Genomic DNA, 27053 nt, shown 5'->3' with positions numbered 1-27053 from the left:
AGACCACTGGGGGCCAGAGGCTCAACCCCCAAGTTCTCTTCCAAGGCTGCATGGACCATCAGAATGCTTGGGTCACTTGGGGGATTGATGCCAGACTTCCAGGCCATAAGCCACATGCAACATGGATCACAGGAGGCCAACCTAGTCTTCCCTGGGACATGCCATCCAGGTGACTCAGGTGACCAGAGCTTTGCACTGGATCGTGACAACCCTGAAGGACAGTGGCTTTGGCTCAGGAGCAGGTGCGCTGACCCTGGGTGAGTATTTGGTCTCTTAGGAGCTGTCTCCAATGGTCTGAGTGGTTTTGGGTCTGGAGGATGGGCTTAGAGGAGAGGCAGCTATAGGGGTTTCTCTGAAGGAGGACTTTGGCTGGAGCTGTCCCTGTGCCCTGGGGGACAGTCCTTACCTCCTCCTGTGAGCTGAGCAGGTGTCTCCTGGCTTAAGCAGGTTCCTGGGCTCCTGGGGGCAGCATGCCATGCCTCCATGACCTCCTTTATATATCTTGCTGCAAAGTTGGGAGCAGGGAACAGTTCTGGGTGACTGAAGCTATCAATCACATCAATCAAGACATAGAAACTTAAGCCCATTTCCCTAAATGTTCAGCCAGTAAGGACATGGACATGAATGATCATGGTCTTAGATGAGGCTAGCCCCTAGGGAACAAACTTGCCCCCATTAATTGGACAGGCCCTGTAGCAGCCGGTGATATTAACCAACTGTTGAGATATCTAAGTGTGACTTTAGCGGCAGGTATCTGGTAGGGGATGGTGACCTTTGTCCTTCCATGGCTGAGATCCCTGGAGTGGCAATCAGGGTGTTGGGACTGTAACTCAAACTGGTGACTGTTTCTAGCACCCCAGAGGGCCTTCGATGAGCCAGATGCTGAGCTGAGTATCAGGAGGAAAGTAGAGGAACCAGGAGATGGTTACCACGTGAGCGCCCGGCATCTCCTCTATCCCAATGCCCGCATCATGCGCTTCCCCGTGCCTAACGAGAAGGTGCCTTGGGCGGTGAGTTTATCTCTCTTATGTAGGCCATATCGGGAGGTGTTAGTCTCTGGGGGAGGAGAAGAGGTCCTCCCGAGTTCATGGTAGCCTCCACCCACTCTATCCTCTCTGGTCATCTGAGCACTTGACAGCTGAGGAAACTAAATGAGGCAGGCATGCAAACAAATCACACGGGCCGCATGGCCAAACTGTGGAAGGGGCCGGCGGGGTGAGGGACGGTGGCTTTACAGAGACATGGCTCAGGGATGCTCCTGAAACTTTTCATGTGCTCCAGATGTCCTGGCCCTGCCATCTCACCCACCCTCCTTGTTCTTGACATGTCCGTACCCAGTGAACAACTATCATTCCCTTTTGAGTGCCCAGCACGAGAGAGAGACCTCTATTCAGGGACAGGAATGCTGGCACCCGCAAGTTCACCTGCTTGTGGGCTTGCGGGCTTGCGGTTCCCATGTAGCCCCCGACCCATCCTGGGAAAGGTTCACACCATCCACGCTTGGGTCATGCTTGGGCTGGTCCCATGGGAGTGTTCATCTGGAGTCTCGTCCTCAACTCTACCAGGGCTGGGAGATACCCAGGCACACTGGGCAAGGGAATTTGGTCCTGGTTGGCTGGTGTCCTTGTATGAAGCTGCTCTTGGGCCCATTTGTAGCCCTCAGGCCTAGCTCGCTTGGGAGTGGGATGGAACCCTGAGGAAGCTCATTTGCTGTCTTGCAGGCAGAGTTTCTGATCTACGATCCTCCCTTTTACACCGCTGAGAAGGATGTGGCTCTCACAGACCCCGTGGGAGAGTGAGTGGCCCCTTCCTCCACAGGGAGTGCAGACTTCACATGGGGCAGGCCCAGGCAGGTTCTGCCTCATCTGGGAACTCCAGAGCAGCTCTTCCTGTCCCAGATACAACTCATTCTGACAATGGGCATGAGCAATGGACAGAGACCCCTCTCAAAGGAAAGGCCTGGGTGACTGTAGTTGAGCCACCAATGGAGGCCGCGCCCCTGTCCCTCTGTGTTACTCTGCCATAACCTCCCTCCGACAGGGACATCTCCTTTTGCTTGTTCCCAGCACTGCAGAACCTCTGTCTAAGATCAGTTACAACGTCGTGGATGGACCGACGGACCGTCGCAGCTTCCATGGAGTCTACGTGGTCGAGTATGGGTTCCCGTTGTGAGTATGCTGAACCTCAGCTAGCATCAGCAATGGGGCGCATTTCTCTCTGAGAGAGCTGACTTCTCTTTCTGGCAAAAGCAAACGAGAAAAGGAAACTCGGTGTGTGCTGTTCCCTCAGAGTCTGCTTGCTCAGAGCCTTTCCCTGGAAGGTCCCTGGATCCACCACAGCAGTGTCCCAAGTACATGGGTCTGTTGGAACCTGGGGGCTTCAACTTATGGTCGGAAACTTGGGGGGCATAGTCAAGTCTGAAGAGAGCACTCTGGCTCTAGAGCATGTTGTAAAAAATATTTAAAAAATCCTGCCACGGGGTTCCTTCCCTCCTTTGACCATTTATGTTTCTGGATGAAAGACACACACACAGAGCCTTTATATTTTTAAATATACCTTACTCAGCACAATAGCTGGGCAACTGCCGAGCCTCCAGGCTGTTAGAATCGGCCTCCCATCGATAACCCCATTATTACTTTCTGTGTTCCATCTTGGAGGATTTTAACCCAATTGGGCAGCCCTCTGGGCCACATTCTCTTGGTCCAGAGCCAAGATGCCTCTTCTTGCTTCACTCTCCCATGACTACTCTGTCTCCCTTGCCCTGCTTCCTCCTCCTCAGGAAACCTAACCCCACCCCCACCCCCACCCCCGCCAATGTCTCTTCTCCGCAGCTATTGGCACTGGCATTTTTATTTACCAATCAGAATTAAATGGGGGTGGACTCTCTCGCCTTTGGGGCAAAAAATTTGGGAGGATGCAAATTAGCATTACAATACAAGCCCCATTAGGCCAACCCACTACAAGACTGGTGGGCCCACGTTAGGGATAGTAACCTTTTCCAGCAACTATGATGGGCTAACAGTACCCATAAATACCCATAAATACCACTGTGTTTCCAGATGGGGTGTGGCCAGCAGGGGGAGCAGTGGAGCAGAGGATGCCAAGGGGCCTGTGGGAAAGGGAAGGCAGGCATTTAGGAGAATATTCTGGAACAGTGAGTGGGCTACTGTCCCTGGAGCCAGAGGTTGAATACGGTGGCAGCAGTGGAGGGGTAGTCTGAAATAGACCAGGGCTCTAGCCTGCATGTCTGCATGACGGGGCCATGATGACTGGGGCGAAGACGGCTTAGGAAGCAATGTCAGTTGCGGAGTGAGAGACAGGGAGGAAGAGCAACACTCAGGTGACTGGCACATACCTGCTGTCATGACAACTGTGTGGAAACATAAGCAGGATGGACCGGAGAGGACCACTCTACATTTGAGGCGGGGTCTCTCCATGAGGCTGAAGCTCAGCAGTTGGCTAGGCTGGCTGTCAATCATCCTCCTGTCTCTGCCACCCCTCAGATTACAGGTGTGTGCTTTTATGCTCACTTTTATTTTTTACTTTTTTTAAACATGAATTCCGAGGATTTAAACTTAGTCCTTACACTTGCATGGCTAACACTTTTCCTACTGAGTCTTCGTTCAGCCCCAATAACTTTTTTTTTTTTTAACGTAATCACATACTTAATGTAGTTAGGACTTGCACACTATTGTTTTTTTTTTCCTTTTTTTTTCTTTTAATTGTATTTCCTAGATATAGCTTCCATCTGTGAAATGATTGTCTTCGTCTGTTTTATGTTGCTCATAATAGAATACCAAAGACTAAGTAGGTTATGAAAGAAAAAAAAAAAAGAATGTTGATTCTGGCTCAAGGTCAGGCACTCACAACCAGCAATGCCTTCTTGCTGATGGAGGCAGAGGAGGTGCAGGATGTCACATGGCTAGGATAGTCTGGGAGGGCAGTCACCTCCTGAAGATCCCACCGGACCCCAACGCTCCAAGAGCTCATGGTGTATTTGGGAGCTTTGGTAGGGACAAGCGAGGGTTATAATGAAACATTGTCTTCTTTTCTTCTACAAAGTAGTGTTTGAAGTTAAGCGGTCTTACTGGACCACACAGCTGGAGGTAGTGGGGGATGTGCAAGGCAGAGAAGATGCTGGGCCAGTCAGCTCTCCATCATTATGAAAGACTCAGAACAACCAGCAGAGAAACCGAGAATAATCACTGTAGCCTCAGTTTGAAGCTTTTAGTTCAGACTCAAGGCAGCCCTGGTGACTCTGTGGGAAGGAAACCCCACCATGGCAGAGTGTGTAGAGTGGAGAGAGCTGCTCACCTCCAGGCTGAGAAGCAAAGGGGGAAGAGGAAGCTAGGGTTCTTCAAAGGGTGTCCTGATAACCTAAATCTCCCATCAGGCCTTGACTCCACCTCCCAAAGACTCCATGTCAGGACCAACCCAACGGGTGGTATGGGAACTCAGCTGAGCAGTGGGGCATGGGAAGGGAGGGAGGGTCACAGAGGACACTAGCAATACTGAAGAAAGCAGAGCCTGCCCATAGGGTGAGTCTCGCTCGCTGGCAGATGTGGAGCGGTGAGCAGGGAGAGTCATATATGGAGGAGACCGCTTGTCCTGTGGTAGCACCGGGGTGTGTCTCTCTTTGTTTTGCATCAAAGTCATGAAAACCATCAGTTCTCAGTCCCGATTTAGAATGGGGTCTGGTGGTGAGAGAGGGGTCCTGGCCCAATGAGAGGTCTGCAGTTAATACTCTGTGCTCCCAGAATACAGTGAGTTCATGTAACCACAACCTGGTTCCTTCAGCCTGGCTTTCAAGTGCAGCCACCCATTGTTTGTGACCGCAACCACCAGACATAGGTCTCTGGGTGTTTGACCCTACTTGTGGAGGAGGGCTGGCCGTGGTGGTTGCACACAGACTAGAAGCCCTGGCTTTGCTCTGTGAAGAGCCTTGTGGGGCCAGGACAGGTTGTCGGGAGCTGGCATCTCTGCTATGCCCATTGTGACTTGGCTCCACTCATCCAATGTCCCTGGTTTTAACCTCCCCGTCAGATGCAGTGGCTAAGTGAACCCTTTCTAACCTAGGAACCCCATGGGCCGCACAGGGTTGCGTGGTCGTGGGAGCCTCAGCTGGTTTGGTCCCAACCACACTCTGCAGCCAGTTGTCACCCGGTAAGCACCATGTCTGCCATCTGCATTTTGGCTCCAAAGATGCTCCTCCCACCCGCGTGAGTTCCGAGGGCCTGTGGCATGGCCTTTGTACTTGGTATCTCATGAAGCCTGTGGGAAAACATACGCTGCATCCCACCCTCTCTGAGAAAGCCCAGGCTACTCCCTTCCCCCTGGAAGCTGCCTAAGTTTTTGGGAGTAGTCCCTTATCCATACTAGGGGCTGATAAAAACGGTGTTTAGAGCCTCTACTAAAGAGAAGAAGTTACAGAAATTACACACACACACACAAAAAGCAAAGCCTACCCACAATCCCATAGGAATGTTAAAGTTTGGAAGGTTTCCTACCAGAGGATATGTGCACATTCACACTCTCACACAGCCTTGCATGTACCCCTCAAACCTCATGTCTCCAACCCTGGGTCCCGCCTACCTTCTGACTGGCTGACTGGCTACGCTTGGGGAAATGCTCTGGGGGTCCTAGCCCCGGTTGTATGGAGCCCAACAAGGCACTGGGCTCTCCTGGCAGTGCCAGTGACCTGGGTCAGACTGGAGAGGGACTGTATCCCTGTGGCTTCTGTCTCCGTTCTGCCTGGGAACTGGGGGTTTAAGAAAAAAGATGGTGGGTGGGTGGTGAGGTAGAGTGAAGAACATGGCAGGGAGGGGGGTGGTTGGAGGTGGAGGTTGAGGGTGTGGGGGAGGTGGCAGAGGGTTTGATGCTGCTTCCAGACCCAGCCAGTCCCCGCCAAGTGCTCTGCCCAAGGCCACCTGTGGCCGTGCAGATGTAAGTGGGTCCCCTGCATAGGTGGAAGAGGAACCAGGGTGGAGCCATCTGCCGGAAGAGTGTCAGGAAGATGCTGGAGGTGCTAGTGATGAAGCTGCCTCGCTCTGAGCACTGGGCCTTGCCTGGGGTAAGCAAGGCATCTTCTCTGTCTGTCCCACTCACTGTCTGACGACAGCAGCCCCGCAGTCATCAGCAGAGACAGTGACAGTCTCCGCCTCCCGTGGCCCTGGATGAGTTAATGTGGCTCAGTGCCTCTTTGAAGCTCCCTCCCTGGCTTCCTCATAAGCTCACGTTCTGGTGTGTTCTAGGCCAGGCTCACTGGGATGTTGGAGGGGATAACCCACAGTGGCTCAGATGTGGACTGCTTATCCTGCTCCAGACTCTGAGTTGAGCCCTGATGGCAGAAGGGTGCTGTTTAAGGGGTGTTGCATAAGTCTTGGGCTTGGCAACAGCAGCTGGCTGTAGGGCTCAACTTGAGAGGGCACCTTTCAAGTTGGTAATGACAGATTTGGGATGCAGAGGCCCAGGCTGTCCATGCCGGTATGAATCCACATTGCTCATTTTCTCCATCGGTTTATCCTGCCTGCCCCTCCTCCCACCCACCGCCAGGCCCCACTTAGGGCAGGGGTCAGAACTTGTCCTGCTAGGAGAGATCGAGTAAAGCCTGGGATGTCCCTCCTCTGCCCCTACTCCCCGAGCCTGTGGTCTTCCCAAATTCAACAAGCTGTCCTCCTGAAGACCTCTGTCTGTGGCCATGGCTCAGTGGCTGCTTTGGGAGGAACACATGTCCCTGAAGTGTGGCATGGGCAGTAGTGTCAGCCGGGGTCTTCAGGCTCGAGAGGTTGCAGGGCCAGGGCAGCATCCAGGTCTTCTGATGTTCAAAGCTTAGTGGCAGGAACCAGGCCGAGGGGACTGGGGACAGCAACCAAAGAAGGTATTGCACCTGTCCCTCTCTGGTGCCAAAGATAGTGAGAGGTGGTGACAAGGCTCATTGGCCTTCATGGAGTCATTGTGGCTACCCTTGCTCTACTTTAGCCCCATGCCCTGCTCAGGCTGTGGACTGCTAAGGCAGATGGTGATCTGGACAGTGTCACTCAGCTAGCAAGCTGACTCCGGACTGACAGACACTGCCGCCTTCAGCCTTCCTCGGGACTGGCTGGCTGCCTACACTAGGCAGGTGGCCAGAGGCAATGGGCTCCTGGGATCCAGCTTGCACGCCTTGCTGACTAGTCTCCACTTCCTCTCTGCTCAGGGCTCTAGGGAGCCAGGGGAGATGCTACCACGGAAGCTGAAACGGGTCCTCCGGCAGGAGTTCTGGGTGGCCTTTGAGACCTTGCTGATGCAAGGTACAGAGGTAGGGTCTGTTCCTTATTCAGTGAACCCTGTATGTTGGGCCCCTGTGCTGAGGGTCTGCTCCCTATGCAGTGAGCCTGGTACGTTGAGCCCCTGTGCGGATTCCCTGCATGCTAAGTGATACCATCCTGGATCCTTAGACAGGGATCTGCTTCTTACTTCCTTATAGGACTGTCCACCCTCCCTAGCCAGACTTGGCTGCTCTCTGTACACAGACATGCATCTCTATGACTACTTTTTCATAGTATCTGAAACACTGTATTTAAGTCCAGATTTACAAACGCACCTCTTTTGTTAGGACTATTTGTGGATATAATGTAACCAATTTCAATAGTTCTGGGGGTGGGGGGGTGTAGTCCAGCTGTTCTGTATCTTAGAAGGAAACAAAGTGGTGGCTGGTGACTCCTGTTGTTACCTGGAAGCTTGGAGATTTTAGATGATATCCTTAGCACACTGCTTCAGTGGACACTGCTGTCTCCTCTCTGACAATTTGCAAAATAATTTCTGTTTTTATTGGAGAAAAATTCACATAGTGTGAGTCTGGAGTCCCCCGTAGCTAAACACAGACACACCCAGAAACAGAGCTGGGATGCCTACACCTCATCCTCTTTGAGAGAGTCTCTTCCCCTGGAGGCTGTTTCCAGGGATCATTCCTTTAGCCCGACTGGGGGCTGACAGAAACTTTGTTTAGAATGAGCAATTTCCTTACATTTATACTCCTCTCACATGCTGTGGCCACTGTCCATATCTAGTTCCAACATGGGTCACCAAAAAGAAGACTTCTGCCTTTATGTCTGGAATGGTTGTTTTGAACTCTCATTTTGAATGGGGTTGTATAGCAGTGGCCTCTGCTGTCTGGGTTCTCCCTGAGGAGCATCTTTGAAGATGAAGCCTCTGGATACCCAGCGTAGGCAGGAGGACCCTATGTTTGACTTGTGCCAGAGGTCAGCAGTGGGGTCAGGAAGCTGTGGGACCTGAGGCTGGTCAGGGAGAAAACATGTACTGGGGAGTCTCAAGCAGGAGCGGGTCAGGGGCTGAACAGGATAGCCAGCCATGTTCAGATCCTGCCCCAGGAAGCCCCCTTCCACGTGGATCTGAGTTCCTCTATAGTGTGCGTGGGAAACCAGGGCTCCATCACTGGACCAGCTAGCTCACCCCTGTTGTGGCCTCCAGGTATACAAAGGGTACGTGGATGACCCAAGGAACACAGACAATGCCTGGATCGAGACAGTGGCTGTCAGCATCCATTTTCAGGACCAGAATGATATGGAGCTGAAGAGGCTGGAAGAGGTACGAGTCTCAGCCTCTAGAGCAGGACGCATGGTGAAATGCTCCAGACATGTTTCAGGGACTTCTCAGTAGGGGTTGGTCTGGGGTCTTGAGACAGGGCTGCCCATGGCTGGGGAGGCTAGCAGGCAGATTCACATCCTGAATAGACCGAAGGGTACCAGGGAGAGGCCAGAGAACCACAGTAAAGGCTGAAGAGTGGTCCTGGACCTGGGTTGTTTAGTGAGGTGGGTATATAAGTTAGTCATGTTTTCTGTGTATTAGTTATATTGCTATGACCAAATACTTGAGAAAAGACAACTTAAGGGAGAATCTATCTTGGCTCACAGTTGATCCTGACTGGACAGTCACTCCAGCAGGAGTACGAAGCAGCTGGTCACATCGCGTCTGCAGTCAGGAAGGAGGCATGAACACTGAAGCTCAGCTCAATGTTTCCTTACATATCCCACAGCCTCGTTTTGGGGATCCGTGGCACCCACGTTCAGAAGTGGGTCTTCCTTTCATACTTAATCCAGTCTAGATATCCTCTCATAGGCTCACATGGAGATTTGTCTCCAAGGTGAGATTCTAGATCCTGATGCATAGATGGTCAATATTAACCATCTCAAAAGGACTGGAGGACCATGTCCAGAGAGGGGCTGGCATAGCCTTCTCCATTCTCTGTACCCTCTTTATGGGACATAAGTCCACGGGTGCTCAGAGCAGATCTTCATATTGCTTATATAAAACTAGGGTGGGAAAGTACCACTCTGTGAAATCCGGGTCATCCTGGCAGAACAAAGGTCTCTGAGTAAGGTTATACCTCTCCGTTTGCTTGGGTCTATAGGGTTGGCTCAGGCACCCGGAGTGGGCAACACTATGTCATACAGTGAGCTAGCCATGGGTGAGATACAATATTGTAGGCTGCATTGGCTCCTGCAACCTGAGAATTCAAGGCACTGGGTAGACACAGGCTGTTTGTCCTTGCAGAACCTGCACACTCATGATCCAAAGGAGTTGACCCGTGACCTGAAGCTGTCTACTGAATGGCAGGTGGTAGACCGGCGGATCCCTCTGTATGCGAACCACAAGACCATCCTCCAGAAGGTGGCCTCACTGTTTGGAGCTCACTTCTGACTGTGGCTTCTGGGCCACAATGGCCCCCCAAGACTTGGACTGCTGTCTTGGGCTGGATGGCTGGTTGGGGTACTGGGTTGGGGTGGGTGGTAGGTTGTAGGGCTGGGTTGGGTGACCACAGGGATCTTAATAAGTCCCCAGAGGTGATGTCCTGAAAGCCACTTCTGCCACAACAGGAAGGTCACAAGCATAAGGACAGAAGTGTATTCAGTGGCTCCTGCTACCTATGTCCTCAAGTGCCATGCTTTGACTAGGGTTTATGGGGCCCTGACCAGCAAGATGCTGCCACTACCCATAAGCCTGCCTGGAAGTGCTCTCTCTGGGACAGGCACTTTCCCCTGGAGGGACCTCTGTCCTCATTGTGGGAGACTTCTGTCCTAGGCATTAGGTAGATAGAGGCTGTGCCTCCTTCAGGAAGAGACACTGTCCTTATAACTTCTGGTCAGTGCTGAGTCACAGGCATTGAGGGAGGAGGGCTTGGGGCTGGGATCACTGTCATCCCTAGACTATAGAAGTGCTCTTCTGAAGACACTCAGGCAGGAGCATGCCCTCCCTCAGCACTAGCTGACCTGCTGGTCACAGAAAGTACTGGAAGAAGACAACGGGGCATCCTGTCATGGCTTCTAAGAGGAAAGTACAATTGAGAATGATAGGCTTTCTCTGACAGGGTAGGTGACTCAGGGATTGGTACTGTGGCTAGGAGATGAACTCTGTAGCCGAGGTGGGTGTGGGGATGAGCAATACCGGGCTTTAATGGGATAGGACAATGAAGAACATGTATGATCAATCTATCTAAAAATGAATCTTGGAAAACTTCAGGACTCAACTGGGGTCACTGGGAACAAAGTTCTGCGGTGTCTGGGGTCTGTCCTGAACTGCTCGAGGTCACCTGGTTTCCCAGACAGTAGGTATCCCTGGTTCCCAGAAAGGGAGGTGGTCTGATTAGCTTCTTTTGACAAGCAACAAAGGGGTCTCTGGGAATGGAGAGGTAGCCCAGTGAACGCTGCTGTGTGGATCCATGGAAGCTGGAGGACACGGTCCTAGACTGTCTTTTCTCCAGTTCAGGCTTCAAAACAACGCAGAGAGCCAGGAATTCTGGACGATCCAGGAATCCCTGGAGATCCAAGAATCCCGGGAGATCTAGGATTTCTGGGAAAAACAAGGATTATAGTGGCACAGAGGAGGTCGCCTGGCTCAAACTGTTGAAGAAAAAAAAAAAGGATATAAAAAGCAACCGGCTCTGCTCTGGCTGGCCTGGCAGCTCCTTGTCCACCTTATGTCATGCGATTAAGTCACTGCATGCATTAATATCATGATGGTGCACAGATGGGGGTGGGGTGAGCACGTGGGAGCAAAACAAACCAATCTCATGCCCACCAGCTGAGAGATTCACTGAGAGATGCAGGTCATGGTTTCCTCCAAGGGTACCTCTGCAATGACTGGAGACACCCCCTATTCCAATTCAGTTCCACCTCCTGAAGGTCCCACCACCTTCCAGAAGCACCGTGTCAGGGGTGAAGCCTCCAACATTCAAGGTATGAACCCAAATCACAGTCCCATGCCTAGTCCAAGAAGGCAGACAAGGAAACAAAGACATGCTGAGAGATTTCTTAAGAGCTCCTCTGCTTCCAGGTCATCCCTTAACCAAGCCAGTGATGCCAGGAGACACCACAGGCCTTAACAGCTATGGTCTGGCCCTCATGCTGACCCGCTCTCTCTGGATTTCTCCTGGCTGTCATTTGTCTTAGGAGCTCATTATACTGATGCAGGCTGGTTGACACTGACTTCTTAGCTTCCCCTACCTGCAGCAGGGCCTCAGACGTCTGTTTGTCTGTAGCGACCTTTTCAGTGTTGAGCATCCTGTGTATTCAGTTCCAGTGTGTCTGCTGCCTTCCCACAGCTGCGTGGACTTGCTGGACAGGACATTTTTAGTGGCACTTTAAAAGGTGTGTTACAGTTTTCCCCTTACCCAGTTGGCTCCCAAATAATTGAGACTGAGCTATTACATTTATTTTACAGCTGTGAGGGCACAATAACTGAGCAGTTATTACTCTATTTTAATCTATCCTAATCTGGCTACCTCCCAGGCAAAATCCCTGTGCTACTTGCATTTTATGGTTTTCTCTGCTTCAAGTGTTTTCTCATGAACTATCCTGGACCCACTTTCTCTCTTCTCTTCTCTTCTCTTCTCTTCCTCTTCCTCTTCCTCTTCCTCTTCCTCTTCCTCTTCCTCTTCCTCTTCCTCTTCCTCTTCCTCTTCCTCCTCCCCTCTCTGCCCTGGGTGTAAACCCAGCCCTATTCTCTCCCATGTTCAGCCACTAGCGGATCAGCTAGCTTTATTGATCAATCAGGGAATAATTGGGGAGCAATGTTTACACAACATCGATACAGGAGATTCTTAGAATAAGGACTGCAACCAGATACAGTGGCACAGAAATAAACATTTGAATAATACAAGGATAATCTTTACATAGTGCACAATAACATGATGCCTACAGGACATCACCAGAGCAAGGCTGTACCCTTCTCTCTGGGTAGCTACTGTCTGATCACATAAACCCTCTGTGATGACTAGTCACTGTAAACTTGACTGGACTTACAATCATCTAGAAGACTGAAGAACACCCCTGGGCATGTCTGTGAGGGTGTTTTTCAAAGAGTTTAACTGAGGCAGGAAAACCCACCCTGGGTATGGGCGACACCATCCTGTGGGCTGTGGACTTGGGTAGCATAAAAGAGGAAAAAGGAAAAAGTCATTTGAATGCTACCAGTCAGTCAGTCCCTTTGCTTCCTGGTCCTCCAAGATGGGAGTAAGCAAGTCTTGAACAAATCCTGCCTTCTGGACTATGGACAGGCACCTGCTACCCTGCCTTCCCTACCCAGATGGCAGTCTCAAACTATGAACCAGAAAAACTCCTCCTGTAAGTCACTTGTAAGATATTGCTCACCAGGGAGAAGAGCAACCAGCACACTTAGCTCCATGGAGGGAGCTTCCTTAGAGTCTCTGTTTTTCCCTGTGGAGATGATTGGTTTTGAGAGGTCCATCAGCACTGTGGGACCCTGAGGAAGTGGCTTGACACGGAAAGCCCCGCCATATGACAAGAAAGGACAGATTGGGACATGCTGCTCTAACCAAATTGAAGCTGGCCATGGCTGTATTAACACCACAGTAGGTGGATGTCTAGAGAGCACATGCTGTCAGAACAGAAGGATTCAAACTGAACAAAATAATCTCTTGATGGGGTAGGGGAGTTCGGCAGGTAACGTGTTCACTGCACAAGCATGAGAAACTGAGTTCAGATCTACAGCACCCGTGTTTTAAAAAAATTCAGGTGTGGCAGCTCGTGCTTGTAATCTCAGTGCTGGGGAGGTGGAGACAGGGAAATTCCTGGGCTTGCTGGCCAGTTGGACTAGCCAAGTTGGGTTGAGAGATACTGTCTCAACACTAAGATAGAGACTGAAGAAGACATCAATGTCAGCTTCCAGTCTATACATACACACACGAGGGTTCACATACACATTCACGTAAGCAAACATACACCCACATAGACAAGGCACATGCACACACACACATAATCTACAATTTTTTTAAATTTATTTTTTAACATTTTATTTTAGCGGGGTAGTGGGAGTGCATGACTTTCATCCCAGCACTCGGGAGGCAGAGGCAGGCGGATCTCTGAGTTTGAGGCCAGCCTGGTCTACAGAGTGAGCTTCAACAAAGACAGGAGTACACAGAGAAACAACCACCCGGAAACCATTTTATTTACTGGTGTGTGTGTGTGTGTGTGTGTGTGTGTGTATACTCACACCACAGTGCACATGAGGAGGTTAGAGGGCTTCTTCGTAAAGCCAGTCTCTCCTGTCACCTATTTGGGGATTCTGGGAATCAGACTCAGGCCGTCAGGCTTTAGCGAGTGTCTTTACCAGCTGAGCCATCTTGGCGGACCTAATCTACGATTATAACTAGAGATTTCAGTCCCCACATCTCAGTAATTACTAGAGCAAATTGGCAAGTTGGTAATCCCAGAAGCTTCTCTGTGATGTAGCCAGCAGCCTCCATACCACAGAACACACCACTGGGCAGCAGAACACATGTTCTGATCGCATGCAAACCTTCTTTGTATTCTGGACCGTCAGTGGGTCTCAGTAAAATTAAGAGGACCTGAAATATAGAATATATCTTCTGACAATGTATTTAAATTATTAATAATAGATTGCTGGAAAATTTTCAAACATCTTGGAATTGAGTGACAAACTGTTAAACTCACGGGTCAAACGAGAACTGGAGAGGCTGGTGAGATGGCTCGTCAGGAAAAGGGTGCTTGCTGCCAAGTCTGAGGACCTGAGTTTGATTCCTAGGACCCACATGGTAGAAGGGGAGACCCTGCTTCTGCAAGTTGTTGGCATATTTGTTTTTAGCTATTTTATTGGGTTCTTACATCTACCACTCTTTCAACCTTTATTCCTTCCTAATCCCTTCCAATTACCCCAACACTAGGTAGGAGAGAAAGAAGGTCAGAGGGGGAAGAGGTGTAGATCTCTTTCAGCCAACAAAATAGGCTACTTCCTGCTGGTTAGGGGCACTGGGTTCTTTGGGGGCAAGTCCAGTCTTTATAGACAGGATTGCAACAGCAGCAACCAGGAGAAGCAAGGGGAGCAGGCAGGGGGAGCAGCAGGGGCAGTAGGCAGGGGGAGCAGCAGGGGGAGAGGCAGGGGAAGCAGCAGGGGGGTAGGCAGGGGGAACAGGCAGGGGTAGAGGCAGCTGCCATAGCCCCCCCCCCCCACACACCGTTCTTTCACTTATACTCTCTCCAGAGTTCCCAGAATTAAACTATCTGCAGCTGGCAAAAATCACATCCCTGCCAGTGCACGAGGTAAATCATAATCACCTGCTGTGAAGCAGCCTCTTATCCCACATCCTAGATTAAAACAAAAATATATTCACATAACTAGTTTGTTTGTTTTTTAACCAAAATTCTCATTACAGCAAGTTGTCCTCTGACCTACAGTCTTGGGTACCATTTGCCTGACCACACAAACACAGATAGATAAGTATTTACAAAAAACTAGAATGAGAGGTCATAGAGTATTTTAAATTTGATAAGAAAAAGAACCCCCACAAATATCAAAGTCCTAGGATGCAGCAGAAACAGGACAACAGGAAGTGCTGACGCTGGAACAGGAAACAAACCCTGCCCAGGAGCTCCTCCTCTAGCTGAGGAAACTAGGAAGGGCAGAGGAAGGTAAATGTGTGCAGGGAAGAAGAGAAAGGACCACGATCAGAGAAGAAACCAAGGGAGGAAAAGTAAAACAGTGGAAAAGCCGCTGACACCAAAACTGTTGTTCTGAGTTGATCGATACATATCTCTCCCAAACTGTCAGAGAGGAAGCACAGGGCACGGGAGGGGTCCTGCGTGAGAACAGTGACAGTCACATTCATGGACACTGAAAGCCTTACAGGGGTGTCTTATGAATGCTTTTATGCTGACCACTGCAGTAGCTTGGGGAGGGGGGGAACAGAAACTTTCTTGAGTGATACAAAACATAAAGCTAAGGGGGAAAATTCGGCACTTGTAAACACGTTAAATAATTCAGCTACCATACAAAGATAATAACATCAAAACTAAGTTGCTTTTATCCCCCAGCACAGGCCAACTTAACACTTGAAGACTAGTTGCTATAATCCAATGGTAACAGACTTACAAAAACAAAACAAAACAAAACAAAACAAAACAAAAAAACCAACTAGGGCTGAGAGATAGCTCAAGGGTTAAGAGTACTGACTGCTCTTCCAGAGGTCCTGAGTTCAATTCCGAGCAATCACATGGGGGTTCACAACCATCTGTAATGGGATCCGATGTCCTCTTCTGGTGTGTCTGAAGATGGCTACATTAAATAAATAATTATATATACATATACATAATCCAACAGCCACTTCTAACTATATATATATATATATATATAATATATATATATATATATATATATATATATATATTCTCAGCAACTAGAGATGCTCCTCTCAACAACAGACCGAATGAACTGTTTACCATGTCTCACATTACTTACCCAGATCAACTCCAAACCAAGACTCAAACGCAGATCGTTACATCCATAAGACCCTGTGGCTTTTTCCCTAAGACAAAGACAACTTACGTAAGATACCTCAAAATCATTTTCCACCAGAGAAAGAAGATCGCTGAGTTAGATTCTCTCAAAATTAAAAAAAAAAAAAAAAAAGAAGAAGAAGAAGAAAGAAAGAAACCAACTGTGGGGAAAACTGTCAAGAGAATAGAAAGACAGTTCACACAGACCAAGAAACAATATTTACAAATTATGCATCTGATAAGGAGGGTGTTTCCAGAGAACTCTCACAACTCAAAATTAAAGAAAACAAACGACTCATCGAAAAGCAGAGAAACGGAGCAGACAGGAAACAAAGAAGAACACACCATAAGCCTCTGGAGTGACACAGACCCGTATTACAGCTCAAGCCACCGTTCCACACCCAGAGTGTTAGAGCCACGGGCCCACCAGGAGCTGTTGGCTATGTGCCTGTGTTGTCAGTGGGGTGTAATAAGGAGCCTACCCTGCTCCAGACACTGCCATTCAGGGTATGCACCCAAGGCTGCTGCACAACGCTCCCATGGCCCTTCCGTTAGAGTCCCAGATTAAAACCCAGCCGGAGCCGAACAGGTTACAGTATAGAAACTGGCACAGTGGACCTAGGGAGCCACTCAGCGTGGTGAACCACGAAATAAGGAGGCGGAAAGATAAAATGATAGGAGGCCATTTATGGAAGTCGTGGGAAACGCAGACTCCACGGAGGAAGACAGGTGACAAAGGAAGACTGGGGTCCTCCTGAGGCCGGTGGTGATAGGTTCCCGGCTGAGGATCAGGTCCTGCGTCGACGCTCCCATTTGCCTTTCTATGGTGACCTTAGACCTGAGACTTGGGGTGAGGGGCGTCAGTCATGCGGTGGGGCTGCTCAGGGCGGGGCTTGGCCACGTGGCACGCCCACGGACCCTTCCCTTACCAATGCCCTAGAAAGCCGGTACCTAAACCCGCCCACGCCCCTACAGGCCCCGCCCACATCCCGCCCCAGTCAGTGCAGTTTACATATCAGGCCCCGCCCCTCACATAAACCTCGCCCATAACCCTGTGCACCCCTCCTTGGGCTCCCCCCTCGGTGTTCGCCCCGTAGGATTTTATGAACTCTGTTTAGCTCTTTCTTACGCAGGCCCCAGCCCCTACCCAGCCCCTCACCTATCTGACCCTTCCCCTTAAGGCCTTGGCCCTCCTCAAATAGGACCCTCCCCTCCCCAGCCCCTCTTCCCCGCCTCTCGCACGGGACAGCCCTTTAGAGACCCCGCCCCTCAGCACACAGACCACGCCCTTACCTGGCCCCTCCCACCCACAACATGCTAAGCCCCGTCCCCCAAAGCACAGAACACCAAGGTCCCTTACTAGGACCCCTTTTCACCGGCGCCGTCCTTATCGCAAGGCCCCTCTCCACCTATTCCTCCCCTCCCAAAACCCTCTCAAGGCCCCGCCCAACACACAAACCCCGCCCCTCTGGCCTCAGCCCCACCCTGCCCCTCCTCTTGCCGGCCCCTCCCCTATAGCAAAGGCCCCCGCCCCTCCCGCCATGGCTTGCCCGCCTCCCTTCTTTACTGGCCGCTCGGTGGGCACGGGGCGGGTCGCCGCGGCGCCGGGAGGACTCTGGTCAGGCTCCGGGAAGCTCGGAAGGCGCTGAGCAGCGGCGGCCGCTCAGGTAAAGCCCCCATCCGCCCGCGTGGCCTCCCACCCGCGGAGCTCCACTGTCCCTGCTTTGCCGCCCTGCTCTCTGCTGCCGCTCCCTGCCCAGCCGGGCCGCACGCAGGGGGCTGCTTTTTCTCTCCGGTGTCTCCAGCGCCTCAGGCATGAAGCTTCTGCTTCAGGGTGCGCGGCGAGCTTTATTGATGACCGCGATCTTTAAGGTGTCACAGGTAGCCGAGTGCTTGGGGACAAACTGGTGAACGCGGCCACTTGCCCCGCCCGACCTGGCTCGCACAGATCGAGAGGGAAGACCTCCGCCAGCACGCGCCTAGAGCTGGGGGATGGGGAAGAGATGGATCCTTGGGCCTCCGCCCAGACTTGTGTCCCCAGCTATGGGTGGGTGACCAGAGGCTAGGACAGGGTTCTGTAACTGCCTAGCTAGGGCCAGTCTCCAGCCATCGGTCAGCCCTAGATGTCTTACTTAGCTGGGAGGTGCCTTCTCTGGGTGGCCTTGGGAATCTTCTAGAGTAAGTTACAAAGCAGGTATGTTTGATAGCCCGGAGCCCTGCCTCAAACCTGATATGCCTACGATTCCTTTCCTCCCTGATCCCGTCCTCCCAAATTGAATTGAAATGTGCAGTGGCGGTCACCCTCAGCTCCCTTTCCTCTTTTTTTCTTGTAGAACTGAGATCACTAGGCTCTTCAGCAGGCGAAGACACAAGAGTTTGTGTTGGATGACTGCCTGCAACGTGAGGAAGGACAGTCGCTTGCACATCCCAGTGGAGAAGAGCTACCTGGGTCAGGTGGAGGCAACATGGGCCCCAGGGGCAGGCAGAGCCCCTCAGCCACACTGGCCCCCTCCCAGGGGTCTTGCTTCTTCATCCTCTTCTGCTTACGGTTAGGTGCCTCCTGCCCACAGGCCTGCCAGTGCCCTGACCATGCTGGGGCCGTGGCTGTCCATTGCAGCTCAAGAGGGCTGCAGGAGATCCCTAGGGACATCCCAGCCGACACGGTGCTTCTGAAACTAGACGCCAACAGAATCTCCCGAGTCCCCAATGGAGCCTTCCAACACCTGCCTCAGCTGAGGGAGCTGGACCTGTCCCATAATGCCATTGAGGCCATTGGGCCAGCAGCCTTCTCAGGTCTGGCTGGGGGCCTGCGGCTGCTGGACTTATCCCACAATCGCATCCGAAGAATTCCAAAGGACGCCCTGGGCAAGTTGAGTGCCAAGATCCGCCTGTCCCACAATCCACTGCACTGTGAGTGTGCCCTGCAGGAGGCCCTGTGGGAACTAAAGCTGGACCCGGACTCCGTGGATGAAATTGCCTGCCACACCTCAGCGCAGGAGCAGTTTGTGGGCAAGCCGCTGATCCAGGTCCTGGACTCAGGTGCCAGCTTCTGCAGTACCCACCGGAAGACCACCGATGTCGCCATGCTGGTCACCATGTTCGGCTGGTTTACCATGGTGATTGCCTACGTAGTGTACTACGTACGCCACAACCAGGAGGATGCCAGACGACACCTGGAGTACCTGAAGTCCCTGCCTAGTGCTCCAGTCTCCAAGGAGCCTCTTAGCCCTGTGCCCTAGCACCCACCTCCGGTGGGCCACTGAGCCTGGCTACCCTGTCTTTCTGCAGCAGGTGGAGGTGATGGTGCTCTTGTGTCCCCAGGGAGGTGCATTGCAGCTGTTCAGCCCAAAAAAGCACTTTCATAGTTGGTATTTGGTCCCTGCAGCCACTGCCTAACACTGTAGCGGGGGGAGGGGGGTTTGCCCATCTTAATGGGTAGGTAAATGGAGGTCGAGAGAAACGGAACTCCTTGCCAAGGCTGGCTTCAGCTGCCACTTAAACCCAGGCTGTTTGTGGTATAGGTCTGTGAGCCGTCTGATCTGCCAACCTCCCTTTCCCACACCATGCTGTGGGAAGTAAATACTTGTGCACGCAAGGATGGGGGCCCTGGCAGGGAGGATGGCGCCAGCAGTTTTGCCACCGGGGAATGGCTCATTTCTGTTTACCCCTGCTCTCCCAGTACATCTGAACACAGAGATGTTTGCCCTTTCCCAGAGCAAAGTACCGGCAATCTAGACCTTTCCAGAGAGGTCAGTGCAAAGTCCAGCCTGCACTGGTCTGCTCTGACCTTTGTCCTGGGAGTTCTTTAGTTGCCCTTGTGCCAAAATGTCAGTCCATCGAGAGGGAGAAAATGGAGAAACGTGAGAAAGGTCCAGCATGGGCTCACCATGGCCGTGTCAGCTGCTAGACCACTTATGGGCTGCCTCAGCTTCTGCCACTTCTATCCATTCCTGGGCAGTGGAAACCTGTCAACCTCGGTGGCTCTTGTGCCTTGCTTTCTACTGCCAATATCTAAAGCAGCTGTTTTTTCAGAAAGAGGAGGGACTGAAGTTTGAGGTTGCCATGCCAGTCAACAGGAACTGCTTTTCTCTAGCAACAAGAACCTTCTCTTCACCTCGCTGAAATCCCAGAGCTCACTGATCAACTTTCTTACCTGTAATTACTTCATCTTCAGGGGTAGATGTTCTAGCCACCTAACTAGACTTGACTTCCAGTTTTGTTATTTACTGTCCTTTTGTATAAGTGTTTATACCCTAAGCTATGTCGTCATCGAGTATCTGGGAGAAGTAAATGAGCATAGTGTGTGTGTCTGTGTGTGTGTGTGTGTGTGTGTGTGTGTGTGTGTGTGCTGAGTATAGGGTCTAGATGCCGCTCTGAGCAGAAATTGAATGTGGCTTCTGTGTGTGCTGGGAATTTTCTTGTGATCTGCAGGGGCAAGGTGAGACTATGTTGGGGGCCTGGCCTGACTTGGTCCTTACCGTCAGTGTGACCCACAGTTCTGTCACCATGTGACACACTTGCCTGAGGCTACATGGCTGTCAGCTGCAAAAGTATATGGAAGAGAAAAACACTCATGAATTCCAGACTTTCCCCACTGCTGAATGCCCACACCTACATGGTGACCGTGGGGCCACCATGCCTGGCATCTGCAGGGTGAACAGAGCCCTGGATGAGCTCCCAAGCTGTCCACTATTCTTCCACAGCCCTGGGCCAAGCTACACTGTCTTCAGGGTCAGACCCTGGCGGAGCTAGTAGGACCATTCCCATTCCCATGAGAATTGGAACCTCGAAGCAGCCTCCTTAGGGACACCAGTCAACGTTGTGATGCTGCCTGGCCCCCATTGGCACAGACATGCTCAATACCCAGTACCCAGTTAAGTGTTCAGAGGAGGCAGGTGCTGAGGGCTGTATGATTTGGACCCTGGAGGGTGCTGTGCCAAGGAAAAGAGGTTAAAAAGCCAGAGCTGAGCCAGGCAGTGGTGGCGCACGCCTTTAATCCCAGCACTTGAGAGGCAGAGGCAGGCAGATTTCTGAGTTCAAGGCCAGCCTGGTCTACAGAGTGAGTTCCAGAACAGCCAGGGCTACACAGAGAAACCCTGTCTCGAAAAAACCAAACCAAACCAAACAAACAAACAAAAAAAAGCCAGAGCTGAGGGCTTGGATTAAGGACCAGGTACCACCCTGGTGCTGTGGCAGTGCTGAAGTAGCTATCTATGTATGTCCCATGGACAGGGACACCTCTAGCCTGACACATACTCTGGGAGGTGCCAGTGCAGAGGGTATGGCTTGCATTCCTATTACCATGTGGTGGGGACGGTAGCTGCTTCCAGGCAGGGGCACAAGTTGGGAGGTAGCTGGCCCCTGCGGCCTTTCTACCATCCTACTCAGTAGAGGGACCCTGTTTCTGGAGCTTGCCACTATCCAGCATGTCTGTCCCATCGACAAAACCAGGTCAAAAAAGAACATGGGTGGAGGCCTGGTGGTGAAGTCTGTAGCTGCTCTTGTCCCAGAAACACCCTATTGGGTCTTTTAGATACACCGGTGTAGGTAGGGCTCCGTCCCAGGCTGCTCAACCCACTGCCAGGCTTGCTGCTCTTAACCTAGGGCTTAGCCCTACCTGGTTGCACATCTATACAGCTCCTGCTCAGCCCTTGCTGGAAAGAGGAGATGGGAGACTCAGGAGAGTATGGACCCTGGAGAGAGCATGCCCTGTCCTCCTATAAGGAGGACCTCAGAGACCTCAGCACTCTCCTGCTCATCCAAGCTTCCAACCCTGCTGCCTCAGAGTCTTATCTCCCTGTCGTCCCATTCCATGTCATTCATTCATGTATATAGATACCCTTCCCTTCCTTCCCATGACCAACTCACAGGCTAAGTGTATGAGGCTGGAGCCTCTGCTGGAGACTTGCAGATGTGGATGGTTGCATTGAAACTGTCTTTCTCCCTGGATCCCACCTGCTTCCACCAGCTTCACCTTCCTTCTCTCCTTGAATGAGATATTCTCCTCCCCCAACTCTGCACAGACCCTCTAGATCTCCAGGACTCTGGGTCAGTCCTCCCCTACTCTGCGCATCTCCACCCCCACCCCACCCCGACTTGAGTGTTCCTCAGGCACAGTGGGCGGGGTTTTTTTTTGTTGTTTTTATTTTTGCCACATGGCTCAGTGTCCTGCCCCATCCTCACCCCCATCAGTATAAACCTATCATCCCAGGTCCCACCCACTGGCTCCTTTGGGCACTTTCCCTCCCACTAGTTACATGTGATTGCCTAAGACACGGTTTAAATTGAAATCCTTGGGTGGGGTTAGAGGTTGAGGGGTGGTAAGTCACAGACTGAGATGGAATGTTCTGAGCCTGTGGCAGCTCTCAGGACTAGGACTAGGCTCCTAGGATGGCTTCTATGTTGCCTTTCTTGGAAGCTCAGCCCCGAACCTGATTCTGTCCTCTCCCAGCCTCTCTGTGAGCCCTCAATAAAACTTTTTGTGCAGGAAAGCTGATTGGGATTCTGTCATCTTCAATTCTAGCCGACACCCATCCCTCACGACCGTGTCAACATCTGTCTGCAGGTCCTCACAGCTGGGAGGGCATCTTCAACTAGCTAGACAACTGATTGTCATAGTTAGATCATAATGGCCGTCATTAAGTTTTCAGGAATTCTGGGAGCCAGCTTGTACCATGGTGCCTTGAATCTGACCACGTAGAGGCTCGACGCCAAGGAAATTGGTAAACATCACATGTCAGAATCCCACCCTCATAATCCTTGGAAGCAGTTATTATTTGACAGCACTCTGTGTGAGAACAGTTCAGCGTGGCCTCCAGGCTGAGCCAGCAGCACCCGGATAGCCACAGTGCGGGTGGCTCCCACAAAGCCATGATCCTTAGGCCACACTGTCATGCCAAAGATAACTTTTCTGAATCTTCAGGATTTGATTTCTCAAGGGCCATGGCCCTTGGGATTCACCATCTATGGATGCTTATTGTCTCCTGACAGCTTTGTATCCCTGCTCTGAGGTCACGGCTGCCCGCCTGTCTGCCTCACCAACTTTTCCAACTGCTGTTTCCAGATGCCCTATCTGGAGACTTTGTGTCCCCACAGATGGTCTGGTACCCACCTACCAGCCTGGGTTATCCCTTCCTACTTTCTATCCTGCCTTGTTCTCTGGGTTCTGGGCTGGACAATGGATGCAATCTCTTTCCCTCTGTAGAATGCTTTTCTGCCATGGAGCACTCTCACACCCAAGTCAGTTTTCAGTTAATGTGGCTGGAAGACCCAAAGAGTGTTCACATCACCCGTCAGCCTGTCTCCCTTCCCTGCAAACTGGCTTGTCCCTTCTAGGAAACCTTCAGTGTAGCCAGAGTGGAGTCCAGGAGCTTCCACAATCTGCAAGTGCACACACACACACACACACGTATACACACATACATAAATACATGCATATGCATTTCCACTACATGTAAGCCAGACAGACACAGAGATATTGTTACACTCATGTGAGTGTACACAGGCTCACATGCAGATTTAGAGGCATGCACTACATTTCTGCACACATGCACCTGTCATTGCATCCATCCCTCACTCCTGGCCCACTGTGTCTGTGGTCTTTGGAGGGAGTGTTAATCTGCACCTCGCCCCTCCCCCCAGGCCTCTAGAGGCAGTTGCCTGCTTAAGGGTCTCTTCTGTAGCAGCATCTATTTGACTTTTCCAGAATCCAGAGGTGGCGGCTGCTTTCCTGGGATTCTGAGGAATTTTGTAGCTCTCTGGACTTGCAATGGACCCCTTGGCCTTGCACACCACAGGCTAGTGTTGGAATCAGAGGAAAGGATTTGCTTTGGAAAGGGCCTCTGGGTGGTACCAAGGGCAAAGCTATGGGCAGGGGTGGGTGGGAGATCTGAAGGTCGGTTGCATCCAGGGAGCTCTGGCAGGGCTGAAAAAAATCCCATGACTCTGGGAGTCTAGCATTGGGCTAGCAGCAGCCCTTAGGACACTATCTTTACTCAGGACATGGGCCACTGGGAGGGTACCTCAGCCTCCACATGACAGGACCAGCTTGCTTTCAAGGGCATTTTAGTTGGTTCTTACAGTGGTTGGTTGGTCTGCTTCAGAGAAGGGTGTTGAAGTTCAGAAGAAGCGATGTGCTTGCTTAGTGGTGGCTGGCTTCTGGCAGCTTGGGCTGGAATCTGCATCTCTGATGGCTGGCCTGGACACTGTCACTTGGGAGTTGGGCCTTGGGGTGTTGTCAAAACAAAAGACCAGAGCTTGGTTGACTACAGATGGAAGAAAGGCCAGCCGCCAGTGTGTGAGGCAAAACAGACTGGTTCATGTTCCCGAAACCTGTCTGCATGGCCGCCACAGCCAGGGGCAGGATGCTTCAAGCTTAAACTGGCTCTGCCCTTGTAACCATGGCAACAATACTGCCCAGAAAGGGAGCGGACACCCAAGTGTCACTGGGTGACATTAGCCATCAGAAGTAGCCATGTGCTGCCACTGGGACCAGTGGAGGCCATCTTACCCCCTCCCTTACATTCTGTACATACTGAAGCAAATCTGCCACCTAAGGGACCTGAAGCCACAGTAGCAGCCAGCCCCTAGAGAGGGGAGACTCAAGCAGAGGAGCGGTTGCTATGGTTCACTCCACTTGCCCCGAACACAGTGGGTCCTGGGATGGTTTGACACATGCCGCCTGGTCCTCAGGGGCTCTCATGTTCAGAGTTGGTGTGAGCAATGGACAGCTGGACCTAGGCCTCACCAGGTTCCCTCCATGGTGGACAAGAGTAGGAGCCCTTGGTGTCTCCACTCTCTCAGGCTTGGCAAGATGTGAGCTAGTGGGAGGCTACCTACAATTCCCCCTCAGAGCTCACGTTCCAAGAAAGAGCAAGACAGGGTCCATGGGTTTAGGGGTGCTGGTTGGCTCAGTCTATTGTCAGTGTCTCGTGCTATGGGCAAGGACCTGGGAAGGGGGTTACCTCTGTCGCCTGTGGATGTGACATGCCCTTGGTGAACATATAGGTCATTTCCCAGGTTATCAGTCTGTTCCAGAGGTTGGTATCTGACCCCACCTTCTTGGACAAATGCCCCCATGTGGTTTCCCCGCTTGGGTCCACTTATAGGAGCAGGTGGAGCAAGGTGGAGCCTCACCGTGCCAGCGATTCGGGTTGGTGTTACTTCTCCACATGCAAAGCCACACACCTTCAAGCAGTCACTTCATACACTGTCTGTCTTTCATGGTCCCTGGTCATTGCTTACACCTTCAGAAAGTTGCTCCTCACCCCAGGGGGCAGGGAAGGTCTAGAAACTTTCATGTCCCATATTTGAAACTTGAACCAGCCTTCCTTCCTGTCCACCTTCCTGTCTGCCTTCCTGCCTTCCTGCCTTCCTTCCCTCCCTCCCTCCCTTCCCTTCCTCTCACCCTCCTTCCTACTTCTCTTGGTACTCAGAGTAGAACCTAGGCCCTGGAACATGATTAGCAAGCAAACAGGCACTGCACTACCAAGCTACAGCTACAGCCCTGTAACTTGGAGCTTTCCAGATAATAATACCAGCCACAGCTGTGTGTCTGCCAAGGGCGGACTAGGAGTTGAGGCTACTTCCCTCCTGTCCAGGGCCTTTATTCAGTTCTTTTTGAAATGCTCTTGTACCCTCTGAGGAAGGGTGGCTCTTGGATTTGGATGAGAACTACCTAAAAATGACACACATATAGGGTCACAGTGGCCAGGTGAGGACCAGGATGGGAAGATTTGTCTGTGCATTTCGTGTCCTGCTATCTGATTTTGTGCCTTCCTTAGTTCCCATCTGGGGAATGTGGGCAGCTTTAGCTAGGTACTTCCAGGATGACAGGTAAGCTTTGCACACAGTGCCACCTTGCAGAAGAATAGCAAGAAAGATAACAACACAGCCTATTTTGTCCTTCTGTCCCATTAGGCTCCTGGAGGTGACAAGTCTGAAAAGAAAAAGAGGAGAACCCAGGAACATTCAGAAGAACAGTGGCCACTACAGATGTCCTACCTCAACGCTAGAATCCATGCTTGCTTCTTTACATAGCAGAAAAGGACGTCAGGTTTCCACTGCTGACTGTGGTTCTGTGGTCATTGTTGACTGTTGTTATTGTAGACCGTGATCCTGTAGCCATTGCCAACTGTGGTCCTGTAGTCATCGGGGGACAATGGCCATGTAGTCATTGCCAACTGTGGTCCTGAGGCCATCGGTGACAATGGTCCTGTGGTCATTGCCGACTGAGGTCATGTGGCCCTTGGTGACCTTGTTCCTGTGGTCATTGCCAACCGTAGTCCTGACGCCGTTGGTGACTATGGTCCTGTGGTCATTGCCAAGTGAGATCCTGTGGCCCTTGGTGACCGTGGTCTTGTGATCATGGCCGACCGAGATCTTGCGGCCCTTACCGACTGTGGTCATTGCCAAGAAAAGGACTGGAGGTTGTCATGGATAACTGGAGCAGGTTGAGAAGAGAGACTCAGAGGCTCTGGAGGAAAAGAGATACAGCCACAGCGGCTGGCCTTGGAATGAGGGGTGAGATCATAAGTCAGAGGCTGTCAGTGGTTCTAGGAGCTAGAAGTATTCAGAGACAGGCTCCTTTAGGGAGGGGCCATCTCGGTCAGCACTGCAGCCAGGAGTCCCTGTGGGCCTTCTGCTCTGCCAGATAGAGCTGGGGAAGCTGAGATGGCTTTGGTCACTGACTTTGTGACAACATAGTGCTCTACCCAATCCTGTCTTCATGGCATTGCAAACATGACACGGGTGTTTGGCCATCACCAACTTGCTGTCTGTCCTTCGACAGGAGGCAGAAGGAACCAGGCTCAGCTCTCGGAAGCCATCCCCCAGTCAAGAGGATCCATGCTTCCCTTTCTGCCTCTGCAGCCTCCCGTCTACCCTCTCGTGCCCTCCCACTGGACACACAGACCTTCCACAGGTTCTCCCATTCTCCTTCGTCGGGCTGCCTCTCTCTCCATGGTGTCTGTGAGCTCTGCCCTGCAGGTTATCTGAGAGCCGTGAGCTTTGGTTGAGAGAACCAGAGGCTCTGAAATGGAACTTGTGGGAGGTGGTTCTGTATTTTGTCATCAACCTGCAAATCTGTGAATGGCTGCGGGCCAAAGGGTGCTTTCCTCTACCACCTTTCCCTGAAGCCTCATGGAAGTGACTGCAGTGCCACAGACGGTGCGGGGTCTCCTTCCGTGAGAGAATCAGGGTCTCGGTACTCAGGTAGGTAAGGATTCAGCACAGTGAAAGACAGAC

At 51.7% G+C, this 27053-nt stretch overlaps 2 protein-coding genes, 1 long non-coding RNA gene and 2 other non-coding genes across 14 annotated transcripts in view; 4 read left to right on the top strand and 1 right to left on the bottom strand.

The window, feature by feature from the left end:
- Window positions 1-12153, top strand: part of Trpm2 (transient receptor potential cation channel, subfamily M, member 2) — a 62188-nt gene extending 50035 nt beyond the window's left edge. For 6 of the 10 annotated variants that reach the window (XM_006513731.4, XM_006513732.2, XM_017313959.1 and 3 more), the window contains 9 exons: window positions 170-257; window positions 853-1010; window positions 1722-1795; window positions 2067-2168; window positions 5077-5163; window positions 5965-6070; window positions 7196-7297; window positions 8470-8586; window positions 9553-10959. In XM_006513731.4, the coding sequence (XP_006513794.1) occupies window positions 170-257; window positions 853-1010; window positions 1722-1795; window positions 2067-2168; window positions 5077-5163; window positions 5965-6070; window positions 7196-7297; window positions 8470-8586; window positions 9553-9699 (981 nt within the window). In that variant the 3' untranslated portion in view covers window positions 9700-10959. Of the gene's footprint in view, window positions 1-169; window positions 258-852; window positions 1011-1721; window positions 1796-2066; window positions 2169-3503; window positions 3511-5076; window positions 5164-5964; window positions 6071-7195; window positions 7298-8469; window positions 8587-9552 lie in introns of all 10 variants that reach the window. The other 4 variants (XR_001779532.1, XM_017313962.1, XM_030245112.1 and 1 more) reach the window with 2 other exon arrangements.
- On the top strand, window positions 6024-6077 carry LOC115487515. The gene has a single exon (XR_003949081.1). It is a non-coding gene; the product is annotated as a Z6 small nucleolar RNA (small nucleolar RNA).
- Window positions 7164-7239, top strand: LOC115487516. Its single transcript, XR_003949082.1, has one exon. It is a non-coding gene; the product is annotated as a Z6 small nucleolar RNA (small nucleolar RNA).
- A 5185-nt stretch (window positions 12154-17338) lies between the features above and the next one.
- On the top strand, window positions 17339-22300 carry Lrrc3 (leucine rich repeat containing 3). The gene is made up of 2 exons (NM_145152.4): window positions 17339-17476; window positions 18143-22300. The coding sequence occupies exon 2, from the start codon at window positions 18275-18277 to the stop codon at window positions 19046-19048; it is 774 nt and encodes a 257-aa protein (NP_660134.1). The 5' UTR covers window positions 17339-17476; window positions 18143-18274; the 3' UTR covers window positions 19049-22300.
- Window positions 22301-23763: 1463 nt separating this feature from the next.
- On the bottom strand, window positions 23764-26455 carry 1700009J07Rik (RIKEN cDNA 1700009J07 gene). Its single transcript, NR_015547.1, has 2 exons — window positions 25812-26455; window positions 23764-24033 (listed from the first exon to the last, which is right to left on the bottom strand). It is a non-coding gene; the product is annotated as an RIKEN cDNA 1700009J07 gene (long non-coding RNA).
- Between the last annotated feature and the right edge of the window lie 598 nt (window positions 26456-27053).

Source organism: Mus musculus, chromosome 10 (genome assembly GCF_000001635.26).
Source record: "Mus musculus strain C57BL/6J chromosome 10, GRCm38.p6 C57BL/6J".
In the NCBI taxonomy this organism is placed as follows: Eukaryota; Metazoa; Chordata; class Mammalia; order Rodentia; family Muridae; genus Mus; species Mus musculus.
This window is presented reverse-complemented; position numbering and strand designations above follow the sequence as displayed.